Source organism: Vipera berus (assembly GCF_964194415.1).
Source record: "Vipera berus genome assembly, chromosome: 3".
Taxonomy (NCBI): domain Eukaryota; kingdom Metazoa; phylum Chordata; class Lepidosauria; order Squamata; family Viperidae; genus Vipera; species Vipera berus.
The window spans coordinates 84,356,708-84,379,094 of NC_138204.1; the positions used below are offsets into that span (position 1 = coordinate 84,356,708).

The 22,387-nt window shown below is 42.0% G+C and overlaps 1 protein-coding gene across 1 annotated transcript in view; it reads left to right on the forward strand.

Moving 5' to 3' along the window:
- Nucleotides 1-3,395: 3,395 nt before the first annotated feature.
- Nucleotides 3,396-22,387, forward strand: part of BTBD8 (BTB domain containing 8) — a 49,022-nt gene continuing 30,030 nt past the window's right edge. Inside the window, exons 1-4 of the mRNA XM_081322490.1 lie at nucleotides 3,396-3,643; nucleotides 7,465-7,662; nucleotides 16,110-16,396; nucleotides 20,795-20,897. Of these exons, the coding sequence (XP_081178616.1) occupies nucleotides 3,498-3,643; nucleotides 7,465-7,662; nucleotides 16,110-16,396; nucleotides 20,795-20,897 (734 nt within the window). The 5' untranslated portion in view covers nucleotides 3,396-3,497. The remainder of the gene's footprint in view (nucleotides 3,644-7,464; nucleotides 7,663-16,109; nucleotides 16,397-20,794; nucleotides 20,898-22,387) is intronic.

Here is a 22,387-nt window from a genome sequence, read left to right on the forward strand (position 1 = left end):
CGAAAGAAAATCCAGCATGCATGGGGCTTACCATCGATGGTGGTTAGATCTCTCCATGTCTTTGCCCCATATCTTCTTCAATCAGAGAGGACTACTGGGAAAATCACATCTAGGAAACCAAGAAGGGAAAAAATAGATGTGCAGATCCTTAGTCAAGACCTTGTTTTCCTCAGCATTGAGATGAAAGAATGCTTGGAGGCCCATCTGAGACATTGTACATCAGAGCACAGATGGGGTCTTCCAGAAAGAGTTCGGCAATCTCTGAGGGCCTTCCTACCACCCAGATCTCCTTCTCATCCTGGGATGACTGGATTCCAGCCTCTCTTGCCTTTACCACCCAAATCCTTACAGAAAAGTGGACCTGATTTGCAAACCACAGACATCTATGAACCGGTATTGTTTAAGCCAGAGCAGAAGACTTTAGAAAAGCCCAACAGCAAAGTTGGCAATAAGAGACAGAGAGCAACTTGCAAGTCTAGGCAAACTAAAGTCCAGATTTGCTTCGGTACCAAGACAGGGTTCTCTTTCCTCCCAGAGAGCAGCCGGAACCTTCTGGAATTCCACATCCAGTGGAAGAGAATCCAGCATGCATGGGGCTTGCCATCAACAGTGCTAAAATCGTTGCAAACTTTTGCCCCACATCTCTTTAAAGCAGAGAAGATCACCACAGACACTGTGACCAAGATTCCCCCACGGGATAGAGAAGTGCAAATCCTCAGTCAAGACCTCGATTTTCTCAGCGTTGAGGAAAAAGAACTCTTGGAGGCCCATCTGAGACATCTTACATCAGAGAACCGATGGGGACTTCCAGAAAGGGTTCGGCAAACTCTGAGGTTGTTCTTGCCACCCAGATCTCCTTCTTGCTTTGAGATGACTGGATCCCAGCCTCTCTTGCCATATCTACCCATAGCCACCTCTGTGCAGCCTTCAAGGATTTCTAAGGGGACAGAAGAACCTCAAATCCTGCCACCTTCCTCTCCTTCTGCATATACCACCAGGAATTACATGCCCAGTGTTGAAAATATAGCCAGCTTCCGAAAAGTGAAGTTTGGAAGTGGAAGGACCACACCAAGGGTGAAGAACAAGATGCCTCTTCCAGGCTTTAAGGCAAAGATGGTTGCCCGGCAAAACAAAGTTGGTTTTCAGAGGACAGCCAAAGAGAGAAGGGCTGACTCCTCCTCTGAAACCTTCAGTTCCTAGAAGGGAACTGAAAAAGTCTCTTAAGAGTTGTCTTTCCTGTCATTCATCAGCCTCAATCTCCTCATCAAAGTCTGATAGACCAGTGTTTTTCAACCTTTTTGGGGCAAAGGCACACTTGTTTCATGGAAAAAATCACGAGGCATTCTACCATTAAAAATGTTAAAAAATTTAACTCTGTGCCTATATTGACTATATATAAAGTAATTCTCTTGAATAGGAATCAAATAAACACAAAGAAAGTATTTTATAATTACTTTATTATGAAATAGTAAGTAAACAGAAATATGAAAAATTATAAAATACTTTATTCAGTGCGCAACCTGGGCCTGTTTGGCTGAACACAAAGCTGATATTCTGGCTGGAATCGAAGAAAGACACACACGTAGCTCTTCGTCAGCAGCTCTCAGGCTCTCTCTGTATTTAGTTTTTATAGCAATCATGCTTGAAAAGCTCATCTCACACAGATATGTAGTGGAAAATGGGAGCAATGTCAAAATAGCTTTGTTTGCCAGAAGGGGGAACTCCTTGGCAGTATACAACCAAAAACTGTCCAAAGGTAGATCAGCAAATCTTAGCTTGAAACCACGATTTTGTCTCAGTTCAGTTAGTTCCTCCTGCTCCTGCACCATCAAAAACCACACTTTCGATGTCTGCAGACATGTCATTAATACGTCTGGAAATTGTGTTGTCTGAGAGAGGGACTTTGGCTATTTCCTTAGCTGCTTCAGGTCCGAGCATCTCCTCTACAATAGCTTTGCAGGCGGGAAGTATTAATGTCTCTGCCACAGTGTGCGACTTTTTTGACTTGGCTATAAGTTCAGCAACTTGATAGCTAGCTTTAAGAGCTCTTTCATTTACCTTTGTGGTTTTTCTCATGAAAGTTGCCTGTTTCTCCGTGTTTTCACGCAGGCGAACAAAATAGTCCGCATTCTTGTTTTGAAGCGAAGGGTGTTTCGTTTGGAGATGGCGTTTAAGTTTGCTTGGGACTATAGCACTGTTAGCTAGCTTTTCACCACACACCATGCACAGTGGAGTTGGTTTGTTTGCATCTCCGGTGAAAATAAATCCAAATGAAATATAGCTTTCGCTATATTGCCTTGAGCTAACCAGTCCGGCGCCCACCTAGTGGGCAAAAATTTGACATTTTTTTAAAAAATCTTTCAAATGTTTCAATTTTTCCCACGGCACACCAGGCAACATCTCGCGGCACACTAGAACAGTGGTTGAAAAACACTGAGCTAGACAATGGACAAAAATCCCTTGGAACTAGATTATGGGAATACTGCATTATGTAACCTTATCATAATGTAGTGACAGATTCTTAAAATTTTTATCCCATAGCCAGGTTCATCCATTATTATCTCTTACCAATAGATTATTACATTATCAGCATTGATGATGTTAACCTAGTTTGGGTAATGAAATGTCTGTAAGAAAACAACCAAGCTCAGAGATCACTGAGGACCCCTCGTTTATCATCTCTCTCTCCACCACCCCCTCCACCCCCTTCATAAAGCTTCAGTCATAATTTATTTTGTTAAATTTATTTGCCGCCTATCTGGCCATGGGGCTAGTCCAGGGGTAGGCAACCTCGGCTCTTTTATGACTCATGGACTTCAATTCCCAGAATTCCTGAGTCAGCATAGCTGACTCAGGAATTCTGGGAGTTGAAGTCCATGAGTCATAAAAGAGCCGAGGTTGCCTACCCCTGGGCTAGTCTAAGCTATTTACAATAATAAAGGGGGGGGGAATAAAAAGACTGCTTTTACGTCCTGATTTTCTTTCCCCGTCCAGCTCCTTTTATGCAGACCCATTCTGCTCCACCGTCAAAATCTGAATTTCAGCTCTTTAACTACCCAAGTTGCTCCTGCAATCTACGCCGAACCAGCCTCCGCCATGTGTTTCAAAGGATGATAAACAACCGGGAGGCGGGGATTTAGCCATTCCTTCGGAGGGCGGCACGCCGCGATTGGCCTACGGCTCTCCGCTTTGCCCAATGAGAATGAAGAGTCGGGACGGCTCTTCGGCAGGACTCGGGATCGAACAAGTTTCCGGCGTTGATGAAACCGCTGCTCGTTCCGAGCCATTCCCCGCTCGAGCGAAGCGCGGGTCGCCGGGAACACGAACACGGACACGGTGCGGTTGTTAGGAGAGGGAAACAAAGGGAAGCGTTAGCGCAAAACGGGGTTCCGACATCTTCCAAAGGGCGGCGTTGGAGCCGCCTGCCTAGGGAGTCAAGCCCGCCACGGGTGTGACTCATCCGATCTCCGGGCCAAAAGAGCCTATGCCGCCCCGCCATGGCGCGTTGTGGGGGGGACTCGGTCCCCAAGGGCTCTGGAGGTCCCCGGGAAGAATCGGGAAGAAAAGGCGGCGAGAGGGGTTCCGCGGAGAGGCGGAGGCTGAAGGAGTTGGTGGCGGAGCAACTGAGACGCGATATGGAAAGGTAAAAAAAAAAAATAGAAATAATAAAAAAAAGCCGGGCTGTCCCTGGGGAGCCAGCTGTTTTGCACATGATCCTTTCGCAAAAGGAAGTCTGCGGAAACCCCCGCGGGCCTGTCACCGCAGCAGAGTCGAAGTGAAAACCTGGAGTTGCTTGGAGTCGCAGAGTTGAACGCGTCCCCCCCTTCCCCCCCCCCCGAGTCAAATGCATTCCCACGTGCAGTCAGTAAACACGACATCTACCCCGGTGGATTTTCTTTGTGTGTTTTTTTTATAAGCACAGGAGGGTTGGTCGAAGAAACTCACTTTCTCTTCTCTTGCCCTAATTTGGAGAAGAAAATGTGATATGTTGAAAATTACGTGAGGAAAAGAATGCTAGGTAGTTGAAACGGTGTTTGTTCAGATAAGGTGGATCTGCTGCCACCAAACAAAATCTGCTGCCTTGGTGGAGCAGTGGGCTAATGCCTCCTTAAGTAACACCAGCTGCCTGCAATTAGTGCAGGTTCGAGTCCCACCAGGCTCAAGGTTGACTCAGCCTTCCATCCTTCCGAGGTAGGTAAAATGAGGACCCAGATTGTTGGGGGCAATTAAGCTGACTTTGTAATAATGCCGCTTGGGGGTGTGTGTGAAAGCCCTAATAAGCAGGCATATACATAGAATGAAGGCTACTGCTAAGCTTGTAAGCCGCCCTGAGTCTTCGGAGAAGGGCGGGATATAAATGGAATTAAAATAAATAAAATAAATAAAAGCAAACGTTACCTCTGCTTGGCAACCAACTGTTGCTAAAGCATCAGGAGCCACATTAGTCAAAAGGGAGATAATTCCTCAGTAGTCTCTCTAAAAACAAGACACCCAGGGGAACCCCCAAACCAGAAGATAATAGTACCTTCCTTTGTGTGTTTCCCAGCAACTGGCCTTCGGAAATACACTGAACGGTACACTTCCATCTTACAGCCTTAAGAAGTGAAGCCTGCAGCAATAGAAGTAAAATAGCTCATCAGTGAAGCTTCATAGTTGTCAATAGGATTTGATGAATGTTGGCCATGTTAAAAGCCTGATGAGCAAAAAAACTAGCAGATTTTCTATATGAAATTTGGCATATGATAGGCACCAGTATAGAAGAACAGTTGGTTCATCAATCTAAAAAGTCATTTGGTTTGTCATCAGAACACACAGCTTGGTTCACGTAGAAGCTATTATTCTCTTAACAGAACATTGAGGGCAAAAATCCAAAGAAGGGTGGTGGTTTTTTAGTACTTATGACACGTTTGGAATTTGGGGATAATAACCAGGAGGAGCCTGACCAGTCATAACATATTGCTTTCCCAACAAGCAGACTGGTGCATTACCTCTTCACCAGCCTTTTTATCACTTCACCCTAACTCTGGCATTTTGTTCCATCATTTTCACTTTTCAAAATGCTTCTAGGCAAAGGCAGAAACATATCTGGAAATAAAGATTATGCATTAGGGCTTGACTTTGGAGCCTGTTCGCTTCCCTTTTCGTTTCTTTTAAGAATCTAAAATAAAGAATCTAAAATAACTCACTTGAAAGGCATGAAGAACATGAGAGTGGCTTAGGCTGAACTGAGCACCTCCTGAAAGCTTGAAGATAGTCTCAGTGTAGAAAATATCATACTCTGAAACTAGCTTGAGTTGGCCATGTTTTGGGACATGTATAAAGGCCTATGTAATAATTAAGAAATTGGAAAATTATTTTTGTCTCTCTTACACTTTTTCCATTACTTTTTAAAAGGCAAATTCACATACTAATTTACTTTAAAAATGCAGATGCATACATTATGATAAGAAAGGCTGCCCCAATATCATCTTTCCTTACCAAGTAAAGAAATTCCCCCCCCCAAAGGACAGAAAATATAAAAGAGGATATCCATAGGGCAGGGGTCCCCAACCGGTCCGTGGACCAGTACCGGGCCACGGCATGCCAGCAACTGGTCCACACAAACAAGGAAAGCCCCATCTACAGGCAGCACACAAAACCATGCACTCTCCAATCCACGGAAAAACCTCTCTCCACTTAACCGGTCTCCGGTGCCCAAAAGGTGGGGGTCCTCTGCCATAGGAGATGCAGCGGTAAACAGAATGGAGGTATTTTGCTCAGGAAAAGGAAGATGTGATTGATCTGAGGCTCTTTGCTACCCCAATAAGAATCAAGATAAAGTTGCTACTAATGTTAATTATTTCATTGCTTGAGCAAATTTTGTCCAGCATAAAGGTGAAGCTATGTTCATATCCATTTTGTGATAGAACTAGAAAAGAGAAAATATTTGAAAATATACATTAGAATTCCTGACCCAAATCACTTGTTTCTTATTTTACTAGAGCAGGGGTCCCCAACCTGTGGGCCATGGCCGAATTCCGGCCCATGGCCTATTTGCAACCGGGCTGCGTGAGTGGCTGGTTGGTGCACGTGTGTGCGCAGAGCCCCACACGTGCGAGCATCGCAGGCACTCATGGCCCTACTCGCACAAGGGTTGCAGGAGTTTGGGGCCTCAGTTGTGCAAGCGCTCAGGGCCTCACTCACACAAGAGTCACGGGCACTCGCAGCCCCATTCGCACAAGCATCACAGGCACTTGTGGCCCCATTTGCACGAGCATTGCGGGCACTCATGGCCTTACTCGCACGAGTGTCATGGGTGCTCTCCACCCCACTCACGCATCTGCCCCTCCCACAAAACCATCCCCTCTTTCCACTCTTCTCCCCCTCCGGGCCGCCATGTACTAGAGACATGAAACCCACTCCAAATTATTATTTTCTAGACCTTCACTTGACCATTCAAGTACATTCCACTAAATCCTCTAGATTTATTTTTTTTGTTATGGAGGTTTCTCAAAGCCATGACCATTCCTAAATCAGAAGACCCTATTCAGTCATCCCTTGGTCACCTCTTCCATCAGTTGATGTTAACTCATTCTATCAGGGCTGCCCTAGAAGACCATGTTGAGTAGTTAACAGTGCTTTCTGTTTTGTCTGGCTAATGCCACCATCATAAGAACTGCTCTGGTTACCAGTGGCTTCTGGATGCAATTCAAGGTGCCAGTTGTCACATTTAAAACCCTATATAGCTCAGGACCTGGATATCTGTGGGACCATCTCTCAGAGTTTTCCCTTGACTAATAAGATCTACTTGAGAATGAACCATTTGAATTCCATCCTTGCTGTCCTTAGGATCCATGAGGGTGTGCTTTTTTCTGTTAGCTGTCCCCCTTGAGAATAGTGCTATCAAGGGTGAAACACCAGGTCCGTACATGAGAGTTCAGTTCAGTTGATTTATTGCTAAAAGCCTATGCACAGGAATCCCCTCAACTAATAGCATCTGGTTAGAGTTAGATAAGGGTGAACAGCACTCAAGGAGGGTTGGACTTAATTTGCTTGTGGCCTTGTAGGGATTCTAGGCTGAGCCCCCTTTTCACTCTGCCCCCAGACTTTGCCATCCTTTCTCCTAAAAGTGCTCCATGAGAAGTCAGGTTCGCATCAAATCCTGTTGGTATTCAGGAAAGCCATCAAGAACCAGATGTTCCAAAAAGCCATTGAGGATTAATGGTCGGGCAGGATCCTTCCCTGAGTAGATTGCAGCTATATTGTTGGTGCTAGGACTGTTTTCCACAACGTGTCTATGGCTATGAAATTTGCTGTTATTGGGCCTGAGGTTTTGTGTTTTTTAAATTCTTTCTATTTTCCCTTTGTATCATTTGTAAGCCCCTGTAAATCACAGCAAGATAGATGTAGCGATGTGTTGCAATCCACAAGCACCACCACCACCCCCTTTGTCTTATTTGTGAAGTTGTTTTTATTTTATTGCAGACTGCTTGAAGAAGAATGCCAAACCGACATCACTTTCTGTGTTAGCAATATGCTCTTCAAAGCTCACAAGGCGGTACTTTTAGCAAGAGTTCCAAATTTCTTTCTGCATGTTGTTGGAAGACATTTAAATACTTGTAGCAACTGTGAAGCTTTAAATCTGGAATATTTGGAACCTTCTGAATTTAAAACTTTCCTGCAGTAAGTGACTTCTCGTTATTTTTGCATTTTAAATTGCATTTCAAAAACGAAGTTACGATTTTGTATGGAAAGTTAAAAAATCGATTCAGTCACCTATTTATACTGTTCAAAATTCTTTTTCTACCACAAAGATAGATCTAACCCAGGGGTCTTCAAACTTGGCCCTTTTATGACTTGTGGACTTCAACTCCCAGAATTCATCATCCAGGTACGCTGGCTGAGAAATTCTGGGAGTTGAAGTCCACAAGTCATAAAAGGGCCAAGTTTGAAGACCCCGGATCTAACTCTTCATTTGTGTATTAAGACACATGTTTTTGTTTGTTTTTCCCTGTCTTGAGGTTTCCTGGAGTTCTTTTTTCCAAAAATTAACATTTAAATGTGAAAATATATCCTGTTACCTATATTCCGGTGCATCTTATAATTGGTAAAATTTGGATTAAAAAAAAATGTCTTACAGAGTGGCGTCTAGATTGTTGATCACAGCATAGCTGAATAGGTCTTCTAATGCAGGGGTCTGCAACCTTGACAACTTTAAGACTTGTGGACTTTAGCTCCCAGATTTCCTTAGCCAGCTATGCTAAATCCACAAGTCTTAAAGTTGTCAAGGTTGCAGACCCCTGTTCTAATGTCCTGTGCTGTACTAGCACTAATGTGCCAATACTGATTAACACTACTCTTACCGTTAGCAGAGAATTCTGCATCTATTTATCAACGTGGCACAGGAAAAATTATAATTTAAAATGTAGGAAGAATAAAGGGCAAAGAGCATCAACAGAGAAATGAAGTAAAAGTCACATATTTATGTTTAATATTTAAAAGGTAGGGGAAATAATGTAAAAGATTTAAATGGAAATGATCTGCTCTTGTGAGTGGAGTTCAGTGCTTGAATATATAAGTGAAGATTAAATTGTGAGTGAATTGGGCTGAAATGAAGGTCAGAAGGTGTGAATTATTTTACCTAGTTTGGTCAAGTAGTATAAAAGTAGGAATTCATATATTGCTGGTAAGTGCACACGTTACATTCCAGTGAAGGGCGAGAATGAAAGAACCAGGGATGAGTATAACATTTTGAATGAATAAAATCTGGGGAGGACAAGGATACACTTCTTAACGACATAAATGGATGAGTAGAAATGGAAAAGCAAAGAGATAATTTTTTCTTTAGTATTTAGCAAACAGCATGTCTGGATTCATGTGTTTAAAAAACAATCAGTAATAATTAGTTTCTATGTTTACATAATCAATATGTTAATAATATGAAAAGCAAAGAGATTGACACACTTGGAGACATAGAATCAGTGAGAATGTTGTCTTTGGATAATTATCTGCACGAGAATATGCCTGTTTTGAAAATGAAGTTTAAACTTAAATTTGTTTCTTAAGGATTATGTCTAGCTGATCTCGATGAATGAACCTTTATTGTCAAAGTACAACCATGTATACATTGAGATTGGCTGAGCCTCCCATCGTGCCCCTACCCCCAACTCACAGTGACAACAAACCCTCCATCTTGTTACACCATGCATTACACCATCTTGATCCTAAAATCCTGGATGATTTTATTGTGCAAAGGAGAGGGGAGGTTAAGAAATATGAATATAATATAAATAAATAAAAATATAAAAGATTGAGATAATCAGTGAAGGAGTCAAGAATGAGGAGAGTTCCAAATGCGGTAAAGATCATTTTTTGATAGTGTCCCTCAGAATGGATCATGTGTAATAACGGATATCAGAAAAAGAGAGAAAGCTATGAGAGTGAAAGCAGAAAAAGTGCAGGCCCTGTATGAAATAATATTCATACATTAGATATTTACAAATATGACATTGTCATATTGTATGTAATATGACAGATATTGCCGTCATGACCAAGTCATGAATGGCTATGAGTAGAGTCTCCTGACTTAGAATCCTCCTTAGCAGTGTATTAAGGGTATTTGCATAATAATAATAATAATAATAATAATAATAATAATAATAATAATAATAATAATATTAATTTTATTTGTATACCGCCTTTCTCCCGAAGGACTCAGGGCGGTGAACAGGGCAAACAAAAAATACAAGAGTACAAACATTAAAAGAGATTAAACAAGTGCCCAGAAACTAACAACAATGAATTAAAATACATTAAAACAATATTAAAATCTAAACCCATCACCCATCAGGCCAGGCCGGCTTGTTCTAACAAGTAGGTCTTCAGATCGCGTCGGAAGGAGCGAAGGTCGGGCGCCATCCGGAGCTCAACCGGCAAACGGTTCCACAATTCCGGCGCACCCACAGAGAAGGACCTCCCTCTGGGGGCCACCAGGCGACATTCTCTGACCAGTGGCACCCTGAGGAGGCCCTCTCTGTGGGAGCGCACGGGGCGGAGGGAAGTTGATGCCGGCAGCAGGTGATCCCTAAGGTACTCCGGACCCATGCCATGTAGGGCTTTAAAGACCATTACCATCACCTTGAATCTCACCCGGAAGGCAACTGGGAGCCAATGCAGCTCACGGAGCAGAGGTGTAACGTGGGAGTATTGGGAGACTCCCAACACAACTCTCGCGGCTGCATTCTGTACCAGTTGGAGCCTCCGAGTGGTTCTCAAGGGCAGCCCCATGTAGAGAGTGTTGCAGTAGTCTAAACGAGAGGTCACGAGCGCATGAGTGACCGTACGTAGGGCATCCCAGTCTAGATAGGGCTGCAACTGGCGCACCAGGCGAACCTGGGCGAAGGCCCCCCTAGTCACAGCTACTATGTGATCTTCTAAAGAGAGCTGTGAATCTAGGAGGACTCCCAAGTTATGAGCCCTATCTACGGGGGGTAATAACTCACCCCCCATAGAAAGAGATGGAATATTCTGAATATCTCGAGATGCCGGTACGCACAGCCACTCAGTCTTGTCAGGGTTGAGTCGAATTCTGTTCCTCCCCATCCAGACCGAACCGCCTCCAGGCAACGGGACATCACGTCGAGGGCATCACTGGGGTGGTTTGGGGTCGAAATAAAAAGCTGGGTATCATCAGTACTCCAAAACCACGAATGATCTCACCCAGCGGTTTCATGTAGATATTGAACAGGAGAGGCGAGAGGACCGACCCCTGAGGAACTCCACAAGCGAGCGGCCTCGAGGTTGACCTCTGCCCCCCTGCCAACACCGACTGCGAACGTCCCAGGAGATAGGAGGAGAACCACTGAAGAACTGTGCCTCCCACTCCCAATCCCCTGAGACGCCGCAGCAGGATACCATGGTCGATGGTATCGAAAGCCGCTGAGAGGTCTAATAGGACTAGGACAGAGGAATATCCCCTGTCCCGGGCCCTCCAGAGATCATTCACCAGAGCGACCAATGCCGTCTCCGTGCTGTACCCGGGCCTGAAACCCAATTGGTACGGGTCTAGATAATCCACTTCATCCAGAACCAGAGGAAGCTGATGCGCCACCACACTCTCAACAACCTTCGCAAGAAAGCGAAGGTTGGAGACCGGCCGAAAGTTATTTAACACAGCTGGGTCCAAGGCAGGCTTCTTGAAGAGAGGTCTCACCACCGCCTCCTTCAAGACGGCGGGGAAACTGCCCTCACTCAAAGATGCAGCTATAACAGCCTGGAACCAGCCTCGTGTCCCCTCCCGGGCCGCATAAACCAGCCAGGAAGGACACGGGTCCAATAAACATGTGGAGCTCAGCCTCCCCATAATCCTGTCCACTTCCTCTGGAGTCACAGGATCGAACTCCTCCCAGATAACATCGACAAGACCACCCGTGTCCTGATCGTCAGACTCTGCCCAGTCGGAGTCCAAACCGGTCCGAATCCGAGCGATTTTGTCCGACAGATGTTGACTAAACTCCTCGGCACGGCCCTGCAAGGGTTCCTCCCTCACCTCCTGATTAAGGAGGGAGCGGGTCACCCTAAACAGGGCGGCCGGGCGATTATCTGCGGACGCGATAAGGGTAGCGAAGTGATTAGACCTCGCCACCCTTGTCGCTGCAAGATAAGACCTAATACAGGTTCTTAGTCGCAATCGGTCGGATTCAGATCGGCTGGACCTCCAACGGCTCTCTAGGCCCCGTCTCTGACGCTTCATCTCCCGGAGCTCCACGGAGAACCATGGAGCCCACTGGGATCTGCACCGGGTCAGGGGCCGCAAGGGTACAACTCGGTCAAGTGCCTCCGTGGCTGCCCTTTCCCAGGCTTCCACTAAGGCATCTGCCGAGCTGTGAGCAAAGGAGGCAGTGAAGGTTTAGAAAACAAAGAGAAAAATAGTGACATGTGACCATTTTTCACTTACGATTGTTGAAGCATTCCCATGCTTCACAAAAATCATCATATTGCAACTTTTGAAAATAAATGCCTTTTTCTCAGGATAGAAATGATGGCCACAACTAGTTACTCTTTCTGCAAATTTGTAAGGTTAACCTTTACTTAAACTTGTCATACTTAGATTCTCAGCTGTCACCAAAATCTGTTGAGTGGATCCAGCAAATATAAATCCAAATAAGTTCTTATATAGAAGGGCAGTGTAATGGTATTTGGGAATAACCTTGGAATGAGCTACCGCCAAGATACTGATCGGATAAAAGGCAGCTTAGCCCTCAGAAGGAATGTGGGCATGGCAATTACCTCAGAAGTGATCCTCATGGTTCCTTGGGTATAAAGGCAATGGTCCAGAAACGTACATTCAGAATTGCAAGATTGATATCAACCTTGAGAGGTAGTCCAGACAGGAAGCACACCCAGATGAACTAATTCTGCTTTTTTGTAAAAGAATCTTGCAAGTCTGTCTTCCAAGGTCTTTCCCACATACAACTACAGGCAGAGACTGGTAAGACATAAAGCAAAGCCAAATAGAACTATTATGCACCTTTCTCAGTCATCCCCAAAGCCTAGCAGGAGACTGGCCAGGTATGTATTGACTTGGGAATTTGGAGGAAAAAGCCTGGAGTTTAAATTGTGAAGCAGAGTTTTATAGATATATAGGCTCTGACCTCATAGCACCGTTCGAACAATCAATTGGGTTAGAAGCTTTAATCTTGTCAGCAATAAATTTTATAAGCTGGACAAGTCATGTCTGAGAATTTTTTGCCCAGACTAATCAATCTTGCATGTGGGATTTAGAGAGCCATAATTTAATACTGAGCACAGATGTGAATCTGGACAGCTTGATTGACCATAATTACTCCTATCAATACGGGAAGTGAGTCTTCTTCATCTCGAGAGCTGTGACTCATCTTCAAGGAGCCCACTAACTCAGGGGTCCCCAACCCCCAGTCCGTGGACCAGTACCAGGCCGCAGCATGCCAGCAACCGGTCCGCACAAACAAGGAAAGCCCCATACACAGGATGCAGGCAGCACACAAAACCACGCCCTCTCCGGTCAATAGAAAAACCTCTGTCCACGTAACCGGTCCCTGGTGCCCAAAAGGTTGGGGACCTCTGCACTAGCTGTTGATAAAGTTTGCTAATGTCTTGCTTTTGATTTATAGCCAAGTGGTGACCAGATGGACCAATTAGATGAGAAACTAACTGATGGATTAGGGACAAATGGGACAAAATCTACAGACGGGACAAAATCTACCACCACTGGTGTTCTGTGGACTAATTTCAGCATCCTGTACTGGTTGGAGTAGCTCCCGTCCTTCAGGGAACACTAGCAATCTTGCCTAGCATATATGATAAGAAATCAGGCAACCTTGCTTAATGGAACTAGATAGCCTTAAAATTGGATGGCATCCCCATGGACAGAACTAGCTTAGAATTTTAAATTACTCCAATGGCTAAGATTCAAAAAGAGTTTGGCAGCAGTTTTTGAGACTAAGATTTTTATTTAAAATTCATGGGTGAAGCTAACTTCATCAAATGCATCCTCAAGTCCTTAAGCATCAAATAAAATTATTAACCTCAAAAGGTGTTACCTTTTTTGCTCAGAAAGTGCTCTGAATTTTAATAGCCATACATTGTCATGGTTCTCTTCCTAAAATGTCACCAATGGCCGAGAGAGCTGTAAAATGGGCAACTTCTGCCTTCTGATTCGGAACAGCCTGCATTTGGACAACGATGTTAATTTTGTAGCAGGCTGGAGAGTTAATTCAGAGATTCAGCTGAACAAGTAACTGTCAACCATGATATTCATCACTTCTGGCTGAGTAAATAGTATGCTGCTGAGTTTCAGCTTTTAACTTGGGACATAGGCTGAAAAATTGACCAGTTCAGAGTGGAACTATCAGATGACATAAGGGAAGAATTTACTCATTAAAGCATGGTGGAGAATATTATAGCACTAATTCAAGTTTCTTGGGAGAATACTCTTGGGAAATCAAAGTGATATTTAATTTTATGTATCATTTTTATTTTGTCTGGGTTGACCTTGTACCCCATCCAAAAGGCAATCACTCTATAACATTTAAATATAAAACAAAATAATAATAATAATGTGGAAAATTTACCAAAGAATGGAGACTTAACAGAGTATGCAAACTATTGCACCATATTGTTACTTTGGTACATGCTACGAAAATAACCTTTAGGATCGTCCATCACAGATTAGACCCTACATGGAAAAGGAGATGTTGGATGATGATGCTGGTTTGAGAAAAAGCAAAGGAACAAGAGTTGACAACCAGATGACTAAGAAAGCTAAAGAATACTAAAAAGAAGTTAATGTGTAATTAATTGATTATAGAAAGACCTTGATTGTGTTGGCTATGTCAAACTGTGGAATGTCCTTAGGAAAATGAAAATGCTAGAATATCTTATTGTCCTCATGTTAAATTTATATATGGGATAGGAAGCCACAATCCAGATGGAACATAGCAAGTTTTGTTCACCGCATTAGAAGTAATCCTCAGAGTGGTAATTGGGTCTGGGAACTCTGCCTCTAAATGATGCAGTTCGCATCCCACCAGGCTCAAGGTTGACTCAGCCTTCCATCCTTCCGAGGTAGGTAAAATGAGGACCCAGATTGTTGGGGGCAATAAGCTGACTTTGTAATAATGCCGCTTGGGGGGGGCGAAAGCCCTAATAAGCAGGCATATACATAGAATGAAGGCTATTGCTAAGCACATTGATTTGTGCTTTAAATTGTAAGCCGCCCTGAGTCTTCGGAGAAGGGCGGGATATAAATGGGATTTTAAAAAAAAGTATGATGTCACCTGACTGCATCACTTAGCAGTGGCTATTCGGGCAGTCCCAGTTGTCATCAAATGAGGACCACACAGCTCATTAACTGAGGCCATTAACCCATGATCATGACTTCCAACTTCCTGTTGGCTTCCCCTTTGACTTTGCTTGTGTTAAGCTGGTAGGGAACATCGGAAATCACAATCATGTGATCGTGACTTGTTGCAATGTCATAATAGCAAGCCAGGTTCCAAGCAACAGCTAGAACCTCAAGGATCCATTTAAGTCTCCCTGATTCAGGACCGTTGTAAATATGAACAGTCACAGTTCAATGGATTGTTGTAGCCCCAGGACTACCTGTATTTCCAAACACTTGTATGAATAGAATATAAAGTAAGGTAAGATAGGGTAGGGTAGGGCATCTTATGATATGATAGGATAGGGATAGGATAGGATAGGATAACCTTTATTGTCACTTTTTTCTGTAAACACTGGCACACATTAAAAATGAAATTCTGATGCCCGCTGTCAAAAGTGTGTGTGTATGTGTGTATGTACTGTATATATACCGGGACATAATTCAGTAAACTCTTTAACTTTTTTAGGTTCAGAACATTTACAGCTTTCTCACAAAATAGTGGTTAGGCATCATCATAAAATGTCCATTTACAACAGATTTGAATGTTTACAAAAGAATCTGTAATGCAGTAGATGATTACAGAGCACTGTAATTTCTAGGCAATCACTTTCTTAATTTTTTTTGGAATATTGATGAATTGACTAGGGAACACAGACAAATTCATTTGAGTGTTGTGTACTGTTTGGAATTTCTGGAGGTAATTTCAGAACATTTGGAAAAAAGTAACTTAAGGGGCCTAAATACATTAAAAAACCCACTAATTCCTGTGTTTGCTAACAGCAACAAGAAGTAAACAATAAAGAAATGAAAAACAGGCAACATACTTTTTGTTATTGTTAGAAGACTAGATTGATAGGCGATAGTGGTTAGGTTTTAAATATACTATATATATTTTTCTTTGTGACTATATTACTGTTGGAATTTATATACTATTTCTTTTTTTCTTATAGCTTACTACAGAAAATAATTTCAAACATCTACTCTGTTCTGAATTACTCCAACTGATTTTTTTTTAATCTTGGTCATTCTACCTCATAAAAAAGCAAGCATCTTAAAATTCATTATGCAATGTTCAATATTGTATTGCACAGTGAGGTCATGTTATGTAGTTGTACTTGGAAAGGAAGCAAAATCCCTCTTAAGATTAATGGAGGCTATTTCCAAAACGCTGTCAAATGGATTGGAGTCTGACACATTCTGTTCCTAGGGCTGCATATTCATCTGACAGAAGCATTACAGAGGAAGAACAAGAGATTCTAAAGAAAAAAGTTTCAACTCCTGAGTTGGCGGAAAAAAATGAAAAGCTAAAAGTTGGCGGTCCATGCAGTGATCAAATATGTACAGGGCAGAGGCTGGGAAACCAAGAAAGGACATCTGACCATCACTGGATATTCTGCAAGACAGCTGTAGAAACAGAATGCGCTGCGCCTTCTTTCTCTGCTAGTGACATGCCGACAGAAGCGGTTGATGCTGAGGGTGAGGTAACTATGTCAGGTGAGATTAAAATATAATGTGTGAATTGTTATCTAAGACATCAGTTTTGGTTTGTTCACTGCCTCAAACAAAATTTACAGCTATTCCACACGCAATAAGGAGATGAATAATTCATGACTGTAACTTGACTCCTGAGTAAATGAGGCTTGCGTTAGACTAGACTTTGGGGACTTCAACAGTCCTTACTCTAGCCCAGAGGTCCCCAACCTTTTGAGCACCAGGGACTGGTTCCGTGGAGAGAGGTTTTTCTGTGGACTGGAGGGGGCGTAGTTTCATGTACTGCCTGCCTCCTGCGAATGGGGCTTTGCTTGTTTGCGCGGCCCGGTTTCTGGCATGCCGCGGCCTAGTGCTGGTCCACGGATTGGGGGTTGGGGACCCCTGCTCTAGCCTATTAAGTAAAAGAAGATTTCCAATATGTATTCCGAAGCCCAAAATCATAGGTTTGGAAAGGACTTAGGAGATCTTCCCGTCCAACCTCCCCCCCAGTGCAAGAATCCTCCTAATAACAAAGTTGGAAAAAGTACTCTGTAATGCAGACTTCCCCAACCTTTCAGGATTAGCAGCCTGGAGCAGGGGAAGGGGGGAAAGAAGGAAAGGTTTTGTGAGGGGGTTAACATGTGAGTGGGGCTGCAAACACCAGTGATGCTTGTGGCAATGCTCATGCAAGTCGGGCTGTGAATGCCCGTGATGCTCGGGGCAATGCTCGTGCAATGGGGGCCCACAAATGCCCGCTACACTTGCAGTGATGTTTGCACTAGTGGGGCCACAAACGCCCACGATGCTCATAATGACACACAAGTGGGGCTGTCCTCCCACAGGCAGATGCCTTCACGGCCAGCCACTCACGCTGCCTGGTGGCCAATAGGGGACTCCTGCTCTAATGTACAGCTATTTTCACTTCTTTCAACAAACATTCCTTACTAAAACCGTATGCTACAGGTAGTCCTCAATTTGCAACCACAGTTGAGCCTAAACTTTCTGTTGGTTAAGTGAGTATTGCCCCATATGATCTTTCTTGCCACAGTTGTTAAGTGAACCAGTGCGGTTGTTAAGTCGGCAACACCGTTGTAAAGTGGATCTGGCTTACCCATTGACTTTGCTTGTCAGAAGATCACAAAAGATGATGATCTTTCTTGCCACAGTTGTTAAGTGAACCAGTGCAGTTGTTAAGTCGGTAACACCGTTGTAAAGTGAATCTGGCTTACCCATTGACTTTGCTTGTCAGAAGATCACAAAAGATGATCATGTGAACCCAGGACACTGCAACTGCTATAAACATGAACCAGTTGCCAGGTGTTCAGATTTTGATCACATGGCCATGGGGATGTTGCAGTGGTCATAAGTGTGACAAATGGTCATAAGTCACTTTTTCAGTGCCTTTATAACTTCAAAGAGTTACTAAAGAAATGGTTGTAAGCCAAGGACTATCTGCACAGAGCTCCTTTCTACAAGGAATTGCAAGTCTTACAATTTTTTCATCTGTCTTCCGTTCTTTAGAAAATGTTCTACCGAGGAACAGAAATCCATCTATTTGCTCTAGGGTTTTTTTGCCATTTAGTTTACTAATTTACAATAATTAACTGCATATTCCCTATTAAGCACAATAGGAGTACAGTAATTTTCAGATCCAGGCTCCTGCACAGATCTAACATTCATTGGAAATTATTTGGGTTCTCAGCCAACAATATGCCACTGTCCCCATAGTTGAGGGCAGCCCGATATTCATCTCCTCAACCAGCACAATTCCAACATCACCCCAAATATTCTTTGACCTACTAATCTCCGAAATACTCCTTCCAGTGTTTCTGCACTTCAGTTGGATCTCAAACCATTTCATCACTTTTTAATTCCATTCGCCTTGCTGGAGGAACATTGTTTAGCATTTTTCATCCATTTCAAAACCAAGTGTTTATTTTACAGGGAAGAGTATGTGAGGATGCACAAGAGGTACAGGTCAGGGAGTATGCATGAGGGTGGGCGGTGGTGTGCAAGAGACACCGCATGAATGAGAAAGGATGCAAGGAGATGCATGAGGCATGGGTCAAGGAGAGGGTGTGGCAATGTGTGAGAGGGACTGCACAGGTAAGGGAAGGATGCAGACTGGTATATGCAGACTCTCATGGTATATGAGAGTCTGGAATGACGTGAGTTCAGTGGGACTGTGGGAGGATTTTAAATGTTAAAATAAGGATTTGTCTGAAAGGTCAATTTTTCATGACCGCAAGAATCAAATTGTAATTTAATTGCCAAAAGCCAGCTACACAATTGCCTTCAATTCGGGTAATGCAACTGAGTGCCTAGTATTTAGAACCAAGGTCATGCCAAGATTTTGAAGATGCCAAATAATAACTTTTCTAATGGAGTCCATAATAGCACATTATCGATATAATTTTCATTCTAGTACAATATAAAAGTCAACAAATGGGAGGAGTAATTATCTTCATTAGTAATGCATTCTTGCAGAACGATTGGATCCGAAGAAATAACATTTTGTGGAAATCTTTTTTTTTCATAATTTGTTTCTAAAATTTATTTTGTACTATATCAAAAGCTTTTTCTGTGTCTAAGGAAGCCACTATGGCTGTTTTAGGTCTCTCAGAATATACTGTTAAAGTATCTACCAGTATCTAACATTACCAGAAGCTTGCCATTCTTTCATAAAGATGAATTATGCAGGATTAATTATTGATATTCATACCTTCTGCAATATTCATGCCCTGAAGAGTTCCTTTTAAAATTCAGTTATATAAGCCTGATAAAATGATACACGGGGTCTTTTCAAAATAATTTTATGGGAACCAAGATCTCTAAAACTTTTATACCGTTCTGTAAAAAACCAATTACCCTAGTGGTCTTTCCAAATTTACAGTAGAAAAGAATAGAATAACAGAGTTGGAAGGGACCTTGGAGGTCTTCTAGTTCAAGCCCCTGCTGAGGCAGGAAACTCTACACTATTTCAGACAAATGGTTGTCCAATCTCTTCTTAAAAACTTACAGAGTTGGAGCATTCACAACTTCTGGAGGCAAGTTTCATAAAATGTCTTTTGCAATGTTTGAAACGATGACTAAACTTTGAATGAAAAAGAAAATCTCACAAAGATCTATTTTGTTCATGAAATAAATAATAGCTGCTTGAATGGTGTCTCCTCACTTACAGGTATATTCCAGAAATATTATAGATCCTTTTCAGTCTACCGTAATAAAGCGAACAGCATAATGAAGCAAATCATGTGCATTTTTTGGTTTGCAGTGCCTATAAAAATTATGTTACACAATACTATAGTGCAGACATGTCAAACACAAGGCCCGGGGGCCAGATCCGGCCCGCAAAGTGGTTTCATATGGCCCGTGAAGCCATCCTGGAAACAGTGAGGGAACGGCCCCCACTGCCTTGGCCCTGGCCCAGAGACCCTCCTTCTGCCAGAGACCCTCAGATCTGTCCCACTCCTGCCCAGGCCCCCATAGGCACCCTTAATGCAAACAATGTAGAGCTGGCCATGCCCACCCAGTAGGCCATATGCACTCTAGCCATGCCCACCCAGTAGGCCATGCCCACCCTGGCCACACCCACCTGGCCCCCTGAGGGCAACCACAATGCTGATGCGGCCCTCAATGAAATTGAGTTTGACACCCCTGCTATAGTGTTATTAAGTTAGCAATACCGTGATACGTCAAAATGTACATATCTTAATTAAAAATACTATAATGACAAGTATGGACATTGGAGAGTCAGTTACATTTGAATGCGATCATATGTATTATTCTTGTCAGTCAAGAAGCCAACAGGTTAGCAGATTGAAAAGCATTATACAGCTCTAAAATATGATTCCTTATTCAGACCTTTAAGTTTCATCTTCAGGATACTGTATACAGTATGGTCATAACCTATATAAAAACTTTAAATGACTCTCAAATGATCCTCACACTTCTTGACCATTTATTTAATGAAAAAATAATGAAACTTTATGTTGCTAATCCAGAATTGCTCTCAATTGTTTTGTACTGTCAATCCCAGTACAAAACAAATATTTTTCTGTAGTTTCTTGTAATAATGAGAACTTTAGTTTAACCTATTTTAAATGTGCCAAGTTTAAAAAGACTGCCACAGTAACTAAAACATGAAGCATTTATTTATATTGGTTATAAGCTACAGAACTGCATGATTCAGAATCTTATCATTTCTCTTGGCCATTTTGAATTTCATAGTATTTTATGTATAACATGAACGCTGCTAAGTTATGGCTCCCTCATATACAAAAATTAAGCATTTTTAATATATATTTCGTCAGTAGAACATTTTAAAAATGTTTTCACCTATTAATGTTTGAATTTCAATACATGTAAAAATAGATTAGGAAGACTTTTTCCCCCCTTGTTGTCTACTTGATTCCAAAACAGAAATCGCATCTGGCTTAGGAAAAGACTTGTTGATGCTCTACCAGAATTCCTGGTTTTCAGATATTAATATTTGGATTGATGGAAAACCATTTGAAGTGCACAGGTACTGTCCTTAAAGATTTTGTGGTGACTTTTATGTGTACAGGAGGAAGAAGGAGGGACTAGACAGGGAGACATTTTATACGCCTATGTACTGTGTACTAAAAACTTACTGCATCTGTGTAAAGCTGGAAAACATTGTTATGTCTTCTAGTTCTGATATTTATTGATGAGGATTTTGTGCACAGGTACGTGTTGTGCTTTCTGCCTCTATCAGACACTGTTTCTTTTATGTATTTTGATAATGTATGCTTGTATAGCCTTTATAAAGATTGTAAAAGTAAAATCAGTTATTCATTGATCCATCAACAATTTAAAATGTCTTGCTTAAAGGGGAACATGGCAGCTTGAGCCGTGAACTCTTTAGAGAGCTTTCAAGAGACAAAATGTAGAACATATCACCGCCAATGCATGAGAAAAATAAGAAACTACACAGATACCTCCAATACCTACTTCTGGATTTATTTATTTTTGTTGTTCATATATATCAAAGAACTATTGAAGCCCATGGCATAAATAAGAGACAGGAAAGAAAGCCATAGCTGTTTAAAAGAGACAACATATAAAATTGTTGTGTGCTAAACATTGCGTGTTTAAAACTTCTGAGAAATATTAACCTTTTTTGTCCATTCCATTAACCTAGAATTTTTTTTGAGAACTTTGGCTCCCTGTTAATAAGCCAACATGTTGTTCACTCGGTAGCATCCTATTGCTAAGCTAAAACTGAATACTACCTTTTTTCTTTTTACTTGCTAAGAATAAAACCGGGAAACTTTATCAAATCTTAGTGACAGGAAGAAAAGGAGGAGGGATTAAGCGAATACAAACCTGTCAGTAAATTCACAATAGAATAGAATAGAATAGAATAGAATAGAATAGAATAGAATAGAATAGAATAGAATAGAATAGAATAGAATAGAATAGAATAATTATTCTAATAATAATTCCGACGGGACCTGAAGACCTGGCTCTTCGAGCTCTCTGGCCCAGGCTGAGAATTCTAATTTTAGCTTTAATCTTAATTTTAACTGGGGTTTTACTTATGCAGGGACGAATATAATTTTTTTTAATCTGTTTTTAACTTTTGTATCTCTGTTTTTTAATCACCCTGTAAACCGCCCAGAGTCCTTCGGGAAAGGGCGGTATATAAATGTGATAAAAATAAAAAATAAAATAAAAATAATAGAATAGAATAGAATAGAATAGAATAGAATTACAGCATAATCATATTTGACTTAATGTTAAATTGTAAACCTACTGTCCAAAGTATTTATCTTCTCTGGACAAATACATGAAAGCACTAGTAACATGTATTCAAAGCAACTTGAGATTGCCCTCGCCAGGTATGTGGGTGTGTATGTGTGTATTGTAATAAAATGTTTTAGCTGGAGGTATTTCAAGAAGAGAGTTTTCCTAATTTTTCCTTACCAAATTGGATTAAATGCCAAAGATATTAGAAAAAATTGTAGAGAGTGAACAAATATACATTAGCAT